The sequence below is a fragment of the Gracilinanus agilis genome, chromosome 1 (assembly GCF_016433145.1).
Source record: "Gracilinanus agilis isolate LMUSP501 chromosome 1, AgileGrace, whole genome shotgun sequence".
NCBI lineage: Eukaryota > Metazoa > Chordata > Mammalia > Didelphimorphia > Didelphidae > Gracilinanus > Gracilinanus agilis.
Genome location: NC_058130.1, coordinates 125,718,795 through 125,735,115, shown reverse-complemented (window position 1 = coordinate 125,735,115; position 16,321 = coordinate 125,718,795). Strand labels below are relative to the sequence as shown.

General features: G+C 34.1%; 1 protein-coding gene across 1 annotated transcript in view; it reads left to right on the top strand.

Moving 5' to 3' along the window:
* Positions 1–16,321, top strand: part of JAK2 (Janus kinase 2) — a 67,500-nt gene that overhangs the window by 38,573 nt on the left and 12,606 nt on the right. The window contains exons 12-16 of the mRNA XM_044656661.1: positions 4,248–4,375; positions 6,456–6,594; positions 8,500–8,651; positions 8,809–8,959; positions 9,822–9,958. Of these exons, the coding sequence (XP_044512596.1) occupies positions 4,248–4,375; positions 6,456–6,594; positions 8,500–8,651; positions 8,809–8,959; positions 9,822–9,958 (707 nt within the window). The remainder of the gene's footprint in view (positions 1–4,247; positions 4,376–6,455; positions 6,595–8,499; positions 8,652–8,808; positions 8,960–9,821; positions 9,959–16,321) is intronic.

The following is a 16,321-nucleotide window of genomic DNA, read 5'->3' as shown; positions in this document are numbered from 1 at the left end:
AATTGATATAAGTAGAATTGTCATCTATAGTGCACAGAGTCTCTACACTACACTAAAGCAAATGTTTCATCCTCAGCATGCAGCCCCATACTTCTCTGTATGCAGCCTCGTGTCATCGAAAATGACTACGCATGTCAGTGTTGACACACATGTGATAGGTTTGCTATCACCACTCTAAGCTCAACAGGCAACCTTTTATGTGGAAATGACTACCACTGAGAACAGCTTCATTTCTTTTTTCCCCAATTCCAGACCTAGTACCATTTCAGTGCACAACTGGTCCCATATTTTAAAAAGCTTATTTCTTCAGTGGATGTGGAGAATGGTCATTCTTACCACCTGTTTTGTTTTTTTAAAATACATAAGGCCTTTATTCATTATATTTGTTAGGATAAATAGATCACATATTATAGCAGTTGCATAGAGCCTATAATTTTGCATTCCTCCTATCACTTAATTAACTATTCTGGTTAAAACATTGATGGCAAACATTTTCGAGACCAAGTGCCCAAACTGCAACCCTCTTACAGAATGTGAGCCCCCACCTTACCACAGACAGGGGAAGGAGGAAGCACTCCCATTGGGCTACTGGGGAGAGGGGTGGGTCATGTAAAAAATGTCCTCTGGCATGTGTGGAAAGGGGAAGGGAGCAGCCTTTCCTCCAGCATGCTCCAGCACACATGCCCTAGGTTTGCCAAAGTAGCATTAAATCATGATAGAGATTTGAGAAGTAGTAAATATTTTGGGAGTGTATTTTATGATTTCCTCATTCTCTGGTACTCTTTGTATGTTCATTCTTGAAAATGGTAATAGATTGCTTATTCTATTTTAGCTTGTCTCTACCCTAATTCTTTCATCTTTTTACTTGACATTTAAACTAGCTAACATAGATAGAGATGGAGCTTTATATACTCTACTGACTATTATCTGCATATGGACTATGTGCAACAAATTGTAAAATCTAAAGTTTATCTCCGTTTCACTCAGCTTGCCTTTCATTTTCCTTCCCTTGATGACAGTATGTGCTCAGTAGATGCTAAATACTTTTAGAATTAGAATAAACAAGATATAATTAGGAATTCCAGGCCAAATTTTCTTTTTTTAATTTTTTTAAACCCTTACCTTCCATCTTGGAGTCATTACTGTGTATTGGCTCCAAGGCAGAAGAGTGGTAAGGGCTTAGGCAATGGGGGTTAAGTGACTTGCCCAGGGTGACACAGCTAGGAAGTGTCTGAGGCCAGATTTGAACCTCCTGTCTCTAGACCTGGCTCTCAATCTACTGAGCCACCCAGCTGCCCCCCCACCCCGGTCAAATTTTCAAAAGTCAAATGCAAATATATTTTTATTATTCAACATTTCTTTATTAAAAGTACCTTACCTCCATTTCATTAGCATAAGAAAATGGGAGTTACCTTTTTTTTTAAGTGCAAGGATGCAAGTCCATTTAAAAACATATAACAGAATCAGTTTTTTCACTCTTTGTATAATAGCTTGCCATGGCCAAATTAGGTCACCACTTAATCATATTGATGATGAACCACCATAGGTTGGTCCCTTAATAGCAAACTCAGTATATTGGTTATTATCAAAACAGGTCAACAAGTATTTATTAAGTGACTGCTATGTGTCCAGGGGATACATATAAAGGCAAAAGATAGCCCCTGATCTGCAGAGGCTCAGAATAATGGGGGAGGCATCATCCAAACAACTATAAACAAGCAAAATATAGATTGGATAAATTATTTTCTTCTAAGAGACATCACTAACATTAATATGGTTTGGAAAAGGCTTCTTGCCAAAGGCAGGATTTTAACTAGGGTATGAAGGAAGTCACGGAAGCCAAGAAGTAGAGATGAAGAGGGAGAATAAAATGCTTAGATGGACTGTTGTGTGTGAGGAACAGGCAGAAGGCCAGTTTCATTAGATTGTAGAAATGTCAGGGAATACACATATCAGTAAGATCATAGCATCATTGAAATATTTAATTTCAATGTAACAAATACAAATAAGTTCATTTCAGATTATTTTAAAAACTATTACCTTTATTCATGATACAGTGTTCAAAGCTATAAGGCAAACTAGCATCTTTCATTTTTTAAAATATAATCTTTATATAGAATAAGCTCTATCATTTTCATGGATTTTTTTCTTTTTTAATTAATTATTTCAGGTATATATAGAAGCAGTTTTTCTCAATTGTTTCCTGACATTTTAGGATTCAGATTTTCTCTTTCTTCACTCCCCTCCCCACAGTGGTAACTAATCTGATATAGGTTTTACCAGTGCTTTCATGCACTACATAATTTCATATTGCTCATTTCTTATTTTATTTTGACATTTAAACATATTTTGTTAAATATTTACTATGTGTAATTCATTGTATTAGACAGCCAAGTTAATATGAAATATAAACAAGATGTAATTCTAGCTCTCAAGGAGTTTGTAATCTAATATAATGTTTCTCATAATTCCAGAGAAGACCCTTAAGACCCATTTCAGGGTGTCTGAAATCTTTTATTTTTTTTCATACCATAAATATTTATAGATGTAACTTATCTTAACAAAAACTCTTTAGGAGGTCTTCCTAATTTTTTTTAAACCCTTGTACTTCAGTGTATTGTCTCATAGGTGGAAGAGTGGTAAGGGTGGGCAATGGGGGTCAAGTGATTTGCCCAGGGTCACACAGCTGGGAAGTGGCTGAGGCCGGGTTTGAACCTAGGACCTCCCGTCTCTAGGCCTGACTCTCACTCCACTGAGCTACCCAGCTGCCCCCATCTTCCTAATTTTTAAAAGTGCAAAAGAATCCTGAGACCATAAAGTATGGTCTAAGAAATGTAATGTGTGTAAGGCAGTGTAGTTATTTAATAAGAGCTTATTATGAAAGTCATTAAAGCATTTTATTTAGCTTCTTCTATGTGCTAGGCACCGTGCTAAGTTCTGGAGATAACAAATGAGGAGCTCATACTCTGATGAAGAAAACACGCAAACAGATATTCATTAACAAGATTTATACAGGATAATTGGGAAATAATCAACACAGAGAAGGTATTAAGATGAGAGATTGGAAAAGGCTCCCTCTAGTGAGTGGAATTTTAACTGGGACCTGAAGGAAGCCAGGGAAGCCAAGAGCAGAGATGAAGGGAAAGCATTCTAAGCATAAGGAATAATCAGAGAAAATGCCTAGAAGCCAAGACTTAAAGTGTCTTGTTCAGAGGAATCTCCAAAGGAAGCCAGTGTTTAAGAAGACTAGAAAGGTGGGAAGGAGCCAGGCTATAAATGCCAAAATGAGGAGTTTGTCTTTAATCTGTGAGGTGATAGGGAGGACTGGAGTTTGTTGAGGAGGTGATGGCCTGATCAGGTCTGTGCTTTAGGAAAATCATTTTTTGCAGCTGCACAAAGAAGAACCTGGAGGAGGGAGAAACTGGTCACAGGAAGACCAGCAAGAAGGCTATTGAAATAGTCTGTGTATGATGAGATGGGGGCCTGCACTAGAGTGGTAGCAGTATCAGAGGAAAGAAAGGAACATGTTCAAGAGATGTTGCAATCACACTCAAACTTGAAATCCTAGTCTTAGTTCAAAATACTATATCATTATAAATAAGTTCTGGAACCATGTAGCAACAAATAAGGTTTAATGCACACATAGATTTAGAAATAGTCATGGCATTGTGAACCTTTGACCTTGGTAACAAACATTGCTTAGGTGACATTCATCTCCCAATACAAACCCGTGGCTTTATTTTTGAAAGAAAAGATGTTTTTCTGAGAAAAGATTGTTAACTTGACTAAAAAAATAAATGGATAAGGAATTTCCATGTCATTTCATGGCATTATATCTTTATGTAGTAGCTAAAAATAATAAATGAGACACTTGGGCTTCTTTATAGCTATAGTATTTTTCATCTATTTTTAGAAAGATATTTACATAATTTTTTGAGTCTTTAACTGCTCATCCTATTTTAAAAAAGACTGAATTATTATAGAAAACTTTCAACCAGAATCAGAGCAGTGGAACAGTTTTCTTACTAGTAATGTTAGGAATTGTTATATAATAAAATAAGCATCTTGCATATATCATAATTTAGACTTTATTGTACATCCAGGTAAAATAAAATACAATTTTTAAATTCTTTTTTTAGTGTGATTTAATTTTGTCTTAATTTATATATAATACCAGTGTATAGCTATAATCTATAAATATCTTAATAGTATTTTTCAAGAACATGTCCATACTTTTTGCTTTTTAGATATTCTTGTTCAAGAATTTGTGAAATTTGGATCGTTAGACACATACCTGAAAAAGAACAAAAATTCTATAAATATATTATGGAAGCTTGAAGTAGCCAAACAATTGGCATGGGCCATGCATTTTCTTGTAAGTAAACAAATAGAACCTCCTTTTGTCTTTTACTGTGGTGTTTAGAAATCTTTGCCTAGAAACAGGAGATGAAAATTATAAATAGGTGACATAGAATCTAAAAAACCTTGACAGGGTAGAATTGTTCATTCTAGGCACTTTTATAGGGTATTTATAGAGTTGCATAGACTAACTGACATACTGTTTCCTCCTGTCTTTAATAGGTAAACTCAAAGTATGCCTTTTCCAGAAATTTGGATATGTTATAGTAAAAGAATTTTGCCACCCTTTTCTCATTCATTTCTCATAAGACTTTAGAACAAAGAAGAACTTTTGACATTATCTAGTTTAAACTTTTCATTGAAAATATAGAAACTGAGGCTTCAAAGAGAGGAAGAGATTTATTCAAGATCTCATATCTAGCTTGTGTATTCATTTCATATTAGAGGTTTTAAACCTAAATTAACTAAACACATTTTATTACTATAACAATTTGTGATAGCAAAAGCTTTTCACAATATCTTCAGATAGGTATAAGGAAAAATAGCTTGATTATTAGAATGCAAGCAATTTCCATTAATGCATACTGACCCAGTCATAGGGCTACTACTAGTACAACAACAAGACAAATAAATGCCTCTTGAACGAGCAAGATTCTCATTCAGATAAATGATAATGTTTTTCTACTGTGTCAGTTTCAATTAAAAAGATGACTAAGAATAGACATACTCTCATTTTGTCAAACTTCCCTGCTCCAAGAATGGTGGCAAAGGGATACTCTTTTGACCCCTAATGAATCATTTAAACTAATATGACGGATGATCTGGTGATGTTCTCACCACTTAGTACAGTAAAGATAGCAATATGTGTAGCATGACTCAATCCTCTTTGTTTACTTCCTGGGCTTTCCTGGAACACAAATTTAACCAAATATATCTTCCCAAGTTGTCACACGATGCTATTTTTCTATACAGTTTGTGCTAAGGCATGACAGAGTACCATCAAAGATTTCTTCAGAAGATTGACTCCAAATTGAATACAATTAATATTATGGACTAAGCAAAACAAATTGGTTGAAAGGCTTTGGTTACACTGATTTTGCAAAACTTAAATTCTTTGCTTAATACTTTGTGAGGCCTAATGAAAAATCTCTAGACAACAGTAGAACTTGAATAGATGCTGCTAATAAAAGACAAAATAAAGATGGTGGGATCTCTTGACAAAAATCAGGATCTAAATAGGGACAAACAGAACTAAAAAGCACTAAGGGATTTGTCCCATCACTTTTTCTTTTGGAAAGAGAACACAGGCAAGGCAAAGCTCAAACTCCAATCTCATAAAGTAGACTCTTCAGAGAGGCAGTTTTCTATACATGCTTAACAAAAAAGATAGCTTAGGCTACCTCTGAGGAAGAATCAGCCACAATTTTGAGGAAAAACGAGAATTAAATGGGTTAAGACAAGTGTTCTGAGAGGCAAAAGTGGAAACTCAGTGGAGAAAAAGACCACTAAAATTTATGATAGGAAAGAAAGGTAAAAAAAGAATCAGGAATCAAAATTTGCAAATGTGTTGAAAAAGGTGAGAAAACTCAACTTTTTAATTCAACTCTGCAAGTGGTTACATTACTGTTTGATTAGCAAAGATGAAAATGGAAGATAGCAAAGATGAAAATGGAAGAAGAGTACATGGCATAAACATTCTGTGATTTCTCCCAATATCCCAGTCTACAGTACTTGAGAGCAAGTAGAACAAAATAAGGCTCATCATATCCAAAGAAGAAAAAAAGAAAAAAAGAGCCACAAGCCTAAAATGCATTGGTTCTAAAGAAAAATCACATTCTCATATCTTTAAAAGACAGTGTTTTATCCAATATTTTCATTGTTAACTCAGATTTAAAGAGGATTAACAAATAATTACTAAAATTTTATTTTAATGTAACAGTTTGGGGAACAGAGATACATATTTTCCCCTTAACTTTCCAAATAAATATTTATCATGTTCATATATGTTTCTCAATTAAATCTAATAGTTCTTCACATATCATAGACAATCAAAATGTTGTCATTAAAATTAATGTATGTGTTTGCTCTTTTAATAGGAAGAAAAAAGCCTCACTCATGGTAATGTGTGTACTAAGAACATTTTACTGATCAGAGAAGAGGACAGAAAGACAGGAAATCCTCCTTTCATCAAACTCAGTGATCCTGGCATTAGTATTACAGTTCTGCCAAAAGACAGTAAGTTCTCCAATGATCTAACTTAGCTTTCTAGGTGTTTTATTTTAAGATAGCTTGAAAATAGTTTGTTGGGGTTTAAACATTTAATTATTAAATTAAACAAATTATTATAAGATCACAAAAAAGCAAATAATTAAATAATTAAACATTAAAAATGTAAACATTAAAACATGCTGTTCATTTTGTTATTGTGATCTTGATTATTAGTAAAATCTAGACTATGTAGCAAGTTTGTAGTAAAATATGAATTAAGTGAAAATTGCATATCTGTGGCAACAAACTAAACTGATCTGTAACCTTTGTTTTAATAATAAGCAAGAGTCATATTCATTTTTATTTAATTTAATTAGAAATTCTCTAATGTTCTTATGGTTATACCAAGGTGCTATATTTCAGATATTTTTCCTATTTTCATTATAAATGTAAGAAAATATGCAGGATTCCTGAGATTTTTACCAGTCTTCAGTTGTCTTTTCATATTATTCTAGAGTTTTTTCTCTCTTTCTCTTCTCTTTTGCCTATTGAAAGCATAAGTAATTTCTATATAATATAGTTAACTGAAATATTAAAATATCAGGCAGGATTATTTTTTATCTACCTCACCCAAATAATTCCCCTGGGTATTTTTATATTGTTTTTGCTTTAAGTCAATTGAATGTTTAGATTAATTTAAATCACCATTTTGGGAACTTTTATAGACAAAACCCCCAGATTCTTAAACTTGGTAGTTTTATGACTATGAGTAGTACTTAAATTGGGCAAGAGAGTATGGGGCCTGACCCTCATAGATAGTGGCTGTTATATGATTATCTGGCCAATAGCAAAGGGATCATTTAATTCCTACTTTAAATCATTAACTATAAGGCCAAAACAGACTTCTATACATATCAGTCAAAAGCCAAGAGACCATTTCATCTATTTCATAAAGTTTTTTATACTGCATGTAAAATGCCATATCATTTCTCTGTTTAAGAATTTTGAATGTTCTAATCCGAAATCAGCAAGTTCAATTCTATAAAAGGTGTTGGGGATACAGAGATAAAAATAAAACAGTCCCTGCCTTCAACATGCTTATAGTTTATCAGATAGTATGGGAAAAGATACAAAATTCTATGCCTTTCTTTCTTTGGCATAATTCTGATGGAGCTGTAGGCCCCAGACTCTTGCTACTTGGAATTATTATGACTAGAGAAAACAAACTATGTAAAGAATATTTCTCTGATAGTCCAAAGCTCCAGAGTTCATGTCATTTTATATATATAACTTATCTCTTTAATGTATGTACTGTGGACCTGAAAAAAGAAGAATTATCATTAATGTTGAGACATTGGAACAGTATGGCTCAGTTAATGGATAATATGACAAAAGCAAAAAAAAATGTATTAAAAAAAAACATTTCATTCTAATCTGCTTAGAAAATGTTGCTTTTCTTGCAAATTTTTTTAAACCTCTAAACTATTTAGAGTTACTAGGTGGATAGAGTACTGTGCCCGGAGTCAGAAGACCTGAGTTCAACTTCAGCCTTAGCCACTTACTAGCTGGATGACCCTGAGCAAGTCACTTAACTTCTGTTGCCTCAATTTTCTCAACTGTGAAATGGGGATAATAATATCACCAACTTTGAAAAGATGGTTGTGAAGATCAAATGAGATAATATTTGTAAAAGTGCTTAGCCTGGTGAATAGTTAGTGCTATATAAATGTTTATTCTTGTCCCTTCCCTCTCCCAATAGTTCTATTAAATATGGTAAAGATGACATAGCGTGTTGTAAGAAAATTCTCATATCTTCCAGCTCTAAAAAATTCAGTGATTCTAATCATTTAAAAAAAAACTTGCGTTTCAGAATAAATTTTAAATATAAAGTTCATTTAGCCTTACCACATATTTTGTGATATGATTTAACAGTTCTTCAGGAGAGGATACCATGGGTTCCACCTGAATGTATTGAAAATGCTAAGAACCTAAGTTTGGCAGCAGATAAGTGGAGTTTTGGTACCACTTTGTGGGAAATCTGCAGTGGAGGAGACAAACCTCTGAGTGCATTAGATTCTCAAAGAGTAAGTTTATGTGTCATAAATTAGAATTTTTTAATCTGTGACCCTTTGCATTTTCTTTTCATTGTTAGCTTAATTTTTTGACAGTTATTTAATTTTGTTTTTGTTAATAAGTTTTATGGCATCACAATGATTTTAGCATTTGGTTTGTTAATTACAGAAACTGCAGTTCTATGAAGATAGACATCAGCTCCCTGCACCAAAGTGGACAGAACTGGCAAATCTTATCAATAACTGTATGGATTATGAGCCAGATTTCAGGCCTTCTTTCCGGGCCATCATACGAGACCTTAACAGCTTATTCACTCCAGGTATGTTAATGCCAAGTGGCCATTCTTCTCTAGACTATTTCTGATAATGAACTTCTTATTAACTTTGAGGTCTTTTAAAAAGGGACCTTTTTTTTTTTTTTTTTTGGCTAGCCCAGCTTCTAATTTGTCATTTACCTGACACTTTTTGCATATTTCATATTCTCTGAGACTTAAGTAGACTTCTATTTAAAAAGAAAAAAATCTTTTTCTATCAATGGCTTGTTTTCTAAGTAGTCATGCAGAGGATCTATCTGATCTCTTTGATCTGTGATATATATTTATCTTGTATTTCCATTTTCCCCTAACTAATGACTACATTTTGTCATTGTACCCTTTAGGCAAATATAGGAAGCTTTTTGTTTTTCCTTTCCCCTTTAGAATGCTGGACTGAGGCATAATATGATTGATCAATAAATGAATAAAAAAACCATTTATTTTGTTTATTCTTTCACAAAAACTATACTAAATTCTTGGATTACTTAAATATGATTTACCAACAGGCAATTCCTGTGCCAGTTTGTGCTCTCTGCTTGCTCATGCCCAAATTTAATATAAAACATTTCCTAATAGATTGTGCCAAACTGCCCAGTGCCAGAAATGCATTTTCCTATTCTAAAATCATAACCTACAAAGTTTGTTTGATTAAGAGGTTCTACCATTCTTTGTGTGGAAAACTGAAAATACTTTTTATAAAAAAAACTTTTACAACTAATTTTGTAGCTTCCACAGTCTAGTTGACTATTTCCAGTTTAATCTTATCTTCTAGGTCATGATTATGTTTCTATTATTTGTTTATAACCACCCCACCCCAAATGCCAGTAGTCATGGTGGTGAAATTTTACCTAATTCTTGATTCCCTCAGATTATGAACTACTAACCGAAAATGACATGTTGCCAAATATGAGAAATGGTGCCCTAGGATTTTCTTGTGCTTTTGAAGACAGAGATCCCACCCAGTTTGAAGAGAGACACCTTAAATTCCTACAGCAACTTGGCAAGGTAATGAGAAATGTTTTCATAGAAAGAACACACAGTCATAAAATTTTAAAACTAGAGATTTCAGTATTTATCTAGACCAACACCATATTATTTTGCAGATGAGCAAAAGCTCAAAGAAATTGACTTAGCATCAGACAGCTACTTAGTAACAGTCCCAGGATTCTTTTGATTCCTAATTATATTCTTCCCATTGTATTTAACTGTATTTGATTTAATAGACCATATCTTATTTGATGTTTTTAATGTTCTAGAAGCTATGTTTGCATTGTAGGCTTTTATTATTTTTGTTTCTTGGTGAATTGTTCCATCAAGTCACAGTATAGATATATTAGTTACAGATAATAAATACTTTAACCCTCTTCTACACCAGTTTCCCAATAGGAATCCTCAGCTTTGACCATGTAGTCTCCTCAAAGCTTCAGTGATAATTGTCCCTGGGTCTTTCCTCATTCTTAGAAGATCTCCTACTTCTCTTCTACTTACCTCAATTATATTTATCCTTAAAAGTTCAACCCATCCTTGTAATAAAGACTTATTTGATTATTCCATCAGTTTCTCATCTCCCTTTTTAAAAACTATCTAATGCTCTTATCTGTACTAAAGGTAATCAACAATTATTTATTGAAATACTTTCTTTGTGCCAGGCATTCTGCTAAGCAATAATAATATTTTAAAATGCCTTTAAGAATGTTAGACTATGATTCTGAGGAGAGAACTCATCCTAAGCATGGAAGACAGACCATTCAAAGAGACAGGTGGGAAACTGAAAGTTTTGTGTGAGCTGCTATAAATAAATCAAAGAGTTCATGGAGGAGAATAAATTTCAAAAAGACAAGAAAAATAGAAACAGGTCAGGTAAAGAGCTTTGTATTCCGAAGAAAAGACTTTATATTTGAACCTGGAAGGAATGGGAAATTACTGGAGTTTATTAAAGAGAGGTATGACATAATTAGATTTACCCTTTAGGAAAATCACTTTCACAGCTCAGTGGAGAATGGATCTGAAAGGGAAAATTCTTGAGGGAGGAATCACAGTTAGCTGTTGCAGTAGTTTAGATGAATGCTTGAACTAAGGTAATGGCAGTGTGAGGGGAGAAAATAGATGTAGCAATGTCATCATATGGCAACATATTGGATATGTAGGGTAGAAGAGTTAAGGATGACTAAAACTGTGATTTTGAGTGAGTGGGAAGATGGCAAACCCCTTAACAGTGATAGCGAAATTTGAAAGAGGTAAGAGTTTTGGGAAAAGATACTGAGTTCTCTTTTTGCCTTGTAGGTTTTTAGCTGCCTATGGATATCCATTTAATTTCCCAATAGGTGATGGGTGTTACATACTGCAACTCAAGAGAGAGACTTAGAGCTGAAATATATAGCTGGGAAACATCTATATAGAAATTATAGCCAACCCCATAGGAACTAATAATAGGATCATTAATTAAAAAGAAGGCTTAGGACAGGGCCTTGGGGGTTAATAGGTGTGTTGTAGATTAAAAATCAGCAAAGGAGACTAAAAAGAAAAGGTCAGACAGGCAGAAGGAAAACCCTGTAGGATAGAACAGTGAGGAGAGAGTATCCAGGAAGCTGGTCAACAGTGTCAAGATATTTCAAACTTGTCAAAAAGAAAGACCAAGAAGAGGCTGCTAAATTCAATTATTAAGAAATCATTGGTAAGTTTGGAGGGGAGTAGTTTCAGTTGAAGGTAATACAGAAAGCCATGTTGCAGAGGGTTTAGAAAAAGAATGAGAGGAAAGCAAGTAGAGACATTTAGACAGCTTTTCCAGTATAATAGAAATGTTGTACAATGTATCAGTTCAATATATATATATTCTTGTATTGCTTATTGATTATGTTAGGCGTGTTAAGCTTTGTCTTCAGTTCTTACACTTCTTAAAGGCATACCATGTCCCTAATTTATTTCTCTCTCACTATACCACAGAATAGCCAAGTGCTCAACAAATCCTTGATGGAAGGTCTCTGTGTTACTTAAGTCTTATTACTTAATTTCCTTTTAAACTTTGGCAAACATGTTGATTTTTCTGAATAGTCCTATAGTTCAAAGAGCTTTTATTTCAGTAATTAACAGTCTTCAAAACCCATGAAAACCTATGAAATCCATGGCACTCTGTTTTACATCCCAAAGGAAAAGTCTTTAGAAAGATTCTGAAACTCAGCTAGTATCTTTAAAAATTGCAATGGATTTGGGGTTTAAACCAATAAGACATCATTATTTTTTTTTTTTGCTTTTATATTCCAGTAGGCAAGTTTAGTCTGCCTTAATCTAGTGAATATGGCAGTCTTATGATACCAAACTATTGGATGATTCTTCTAGGGGTAGATTTTGGTACAGATAAAATTGGCCCTTGAATGCTGTTGCCACATCATAAACTCAAAACTCTTTGGGAAAATGAAAGCTATTTTCCCCAAAGAGAAGTAAAATATTCTAGTATTCTCTAGAATAATCCAACCCTGTCAAGGCAAGAGTTGAGTGCTAGAGAGCCTTAGTAATAGAAAACTACTCTCTTGTTATTTCCTCCTCTAGGTTCCTTAGCATTGAGGTCATAGGATTCCCAGAGAGGACAAAGGGGAAAAAAGAATGGTTGGAAGAGGAGAGAAAAGCGAGGATGATAAAGAGAGAGATGATTAAACACTATGTGCTAAGCACTAGGGATACAAATAAAAGCAAGTAAGACAGTGCCTTTTCTCAAAGAACATCCTAATGGGCAAAGATGACATATAAACGGGTACAGAAAGGGGATTGGTGGGTACCCACAGAGAAGCATGATGAGGAAACAAAAAAGAAGTGGCATTCAGTCTTTGACCCCCAAAAGATAATCTGGAAGCTCCTGTTGGAGCCAGGGGCCCTGGAGTGTGAAAATGATTGGAGTATAAGGGTCATGTTGAGAAGATGTTGGGGATATAGTGTAAAGACCTGGGTTCTGATAAGATAAGGCAAAAAGCTCTCCTGTCAGAACCAGGGTATTGAAGGGCAGAGTCCAAATTTCCTTAAGCCATCACTGCTTCTTATAAGTTACTTTCTGCTAAAATCCTCTTTAGTTAATTCAAGGAGACCTTTTTGTCATGTCATTAACATTGTTGTATTTTCTTTACTTTTTATTTAATAATTCTCCTTTGGGGCCAGGGGAGTCTTATTTTTGCATTTGATCAGCAAAATTCTGAATGTAAAATGTAAATTCAAGGAAATTTGGAAGATGGCAAGGTTGGCATTTTCTAATATGTTTACAGTTAAATACAGTTTTTAGTAATTTGTTTTATAGAAGATAGAAAACAAATCATTACAATTGGAATGTTTTTTAATAGCAATTAAAACTTTCCTAACTGTGGAAATGCCTAGTTAAATTATTATTTTGCATGCTTAAAGGCAAAGCCCTTTTGTCTAGTCTGCTTATTTTTGTTACTTTATTGGGACATTCCATTTATTAGTCTTGGAAAATGTAATTACGTATACAATGAAATACACATCATTACATTTCACAGAAGAATCAGTGGGTTTACCCTCATAATGTGGACTTTTAAACTCTACAGTTCAACTTCACTGACCTGCTTACCATTCCTTGTTTTGGGGCCATTGTACTGGCTCTCCCTCATGCCTGCATCGTTCTCTTCCTCTAAGTATCTTTGACCTACTTCAAGACTGAGGTCAATTTCCCATTTTCTGCAGGAGTCCTTTCCTTGTCCCTACCAACTGCTAAGTCTAACCTTTGAGATTACCTTGCATTTTTTCTCTTTGTATATCTTAAATGTACATTATGAGCTCCTGAAAGGCAGAGATTGTTGTTTGTTTTTTTAATTTTCTTTATATCCCCAGTGCTGGGTACATAGGTAGTGGTTAACAAATATTTGTTAACTGACTATTTTATTCCATTCAGTTAGCTCAATATTGAAAATAATCTAGGGAACTTTTTATATGTAAAATATTTTTCATTTAATTACTCAACAAAAATATTTGCATATTGCTGCTGATAATCTTCATTATTCAAATTTTTTAAAAGATATAAAAGAAACTACATAGTTCTAAAAGATGTTAAGATTTACAAAGTGATCATGAGTTTAAAAAGAATATTTTTTAGAATAAAAGCAGGGTAAAGGCAGAGTTTTAGGATTTAGAGCAGCAGATGAAGAGACAGGTCTGGAGAGTAGCAGTGGCACCCACGATCATATAGCATTGCCAGAATTTGAACTCTAGACTTTTGACTCTTAATTCAGTATTCATTCAATTGCTCCACGCTTTTCTGGTGATTAAGCATTTTTATTCTCCTTTTACCAACTATGAAAAATGGTACTCAAAGAGATTAAATGGTTACATAGCTAATAAGTGTTAGAGTTTGTGATTTGAATACAGGGCTCCTGACTAAATCCAATGCCTTTTGCATTACACTATGCTGCTTCTCAATAATAAGATAGCCCTTGTATCTCACATAAAAGATATTAAAAATGAGGTAGTGCATATAGTAGAAAAGGCGTCTATCTTTTTTTGTTTGTTTGTTTGTTTGTTTATTTTTAAGCCCAGTGACTTGCCCAGGGTCACACAGCTGGGAAGTGTCTGAGGCCAGATTCGAACCTCGGACCTCCCACCTCTAGGCCTGGCTCTCAATCCACTGAGCTACCTAGCTGCCCTGAAAAGGTGTTTATCTTGAATTACAATCTAAACTCTGCCTCCAGTTTTTGAACTGTCAGGATCATGCCTCAGTTTCTCTTTATCAGTCAAATAAGAATTATAATTTAGTTTTAAATCTTAAAGGAGCCTTAGAGATCATCTGTTCAAATTTCTTTGCAAATGAAAAGAAGTTAAATGACTTCCCCCAAATCATACATAATTCTAATCCTAATTCTAACTTCTAGGTCAGTATTTTTTTCTCTACAGCATTAATTACCTCTATGTCTAAAAAAGGACATCAGGATAAATGAGTCAGTGAAAAAATATTTATTAAAGGACTGCTAATCTGCCAGGCACTGTGCTAGTTTCTGGGAAGAAAAATACAAAAATTATACAGTCCCTGCCCTTAAGTAATGAAATAAAAGTGAACAACAAGAAATTACCTAACTTTGAACAAAGTCACATGGCAAGCACTAAGTCACAAATGTCATAGTACTTCTTATAGTATCTGACTCCTTGGCATAGACAGAATTAGATGAAGGATTTATACCCAGAAGAGAATTCCCCAACACTTACATTTTCCAAAATTCACTTTATTTATTTATTTTTTTAGTGATAGTTCTTCAAATATTTGAAGTCACCAATCATATCCTCCCTTAAGCCATCTCATTTATAGGATAAAGATTGTTTCTTCATCCAGCTGGACTGACCATGATTATGATTATCCTCTCTAATCAAGGTTCAGTTCTTTCAAGTATACGGTCAGGGACAGATAGAATGTCTCTGGCTTATAGGAGAGCCTATGATCAGAGAAATTTGTGAACAGGTTGGGTGTAGGGTACCACATTTTTCAACTTCAGTAATTGAAGGATACCATCCTCTAAAGCAGGAGTCAGCAACGTATGGCTCTCGAGCCATATCTGGCTCTTTTGAGGGCCAGATATGGCTCTTTCTGCAGGAGCCATAAAGTCAATTTTTTTCAGGCACTGTTACAGGAGCGCATTGTGAGCACTGTACGGCTCTCATGAAATTACATTTTAAAAAATGTGGTGTTTATGGCTCTCACGGCCAAAAAGGTGGCAGACCCCTGCTCTAAAGATACAGAGGTGTTAAAATCCACACTCATGAGAGGAAGTAACACTGATTAAATCTGTGATCCTTCATATATTTATAGCTTTTATAGATGAAGTAATAGAGGCTTAGAGAGGTCATGTGATTTATTAAGCAAAATTAACTTTAAACACTCAATTATATGCAATCATGTAATTTATAACAATAATTCTTCCCCTAAATCTTTATTCTAATGATTCATCATGGCATGGAGATAACCCAAAGTTCTCATAGATTATGCCACTTGAGCATAAGCTGCCTCGTTCTACCAAGCTGGAAAGGCTTTCATTTGTGGAGCCCATCCATATGAATTATATGTCTGTCATCCAAGGTGTTGAGAGAGTTTCTTCTCAGTGTTGGCCACAATAAGATACATTTTTTTAGCCACAGCAACTCTAGAAGATTGCTATTAAATCATGGTGGGATTGCAGTCTATGGCAAAGAAAGATCTTTGTCTTCATTGACAAAAGACACATTTTTAAATCTTGACGTATCGAAATATTAAAAAATAATTACAAGAATAAAGAATACAAAATTATATGAAAATACTTTTATGAAACAAAGTTAAATGAAGAGAGCAGATATTGACTATGACTGTCAAAGGGAAATGAAACCTATGACTAAGGGCTCCTGACC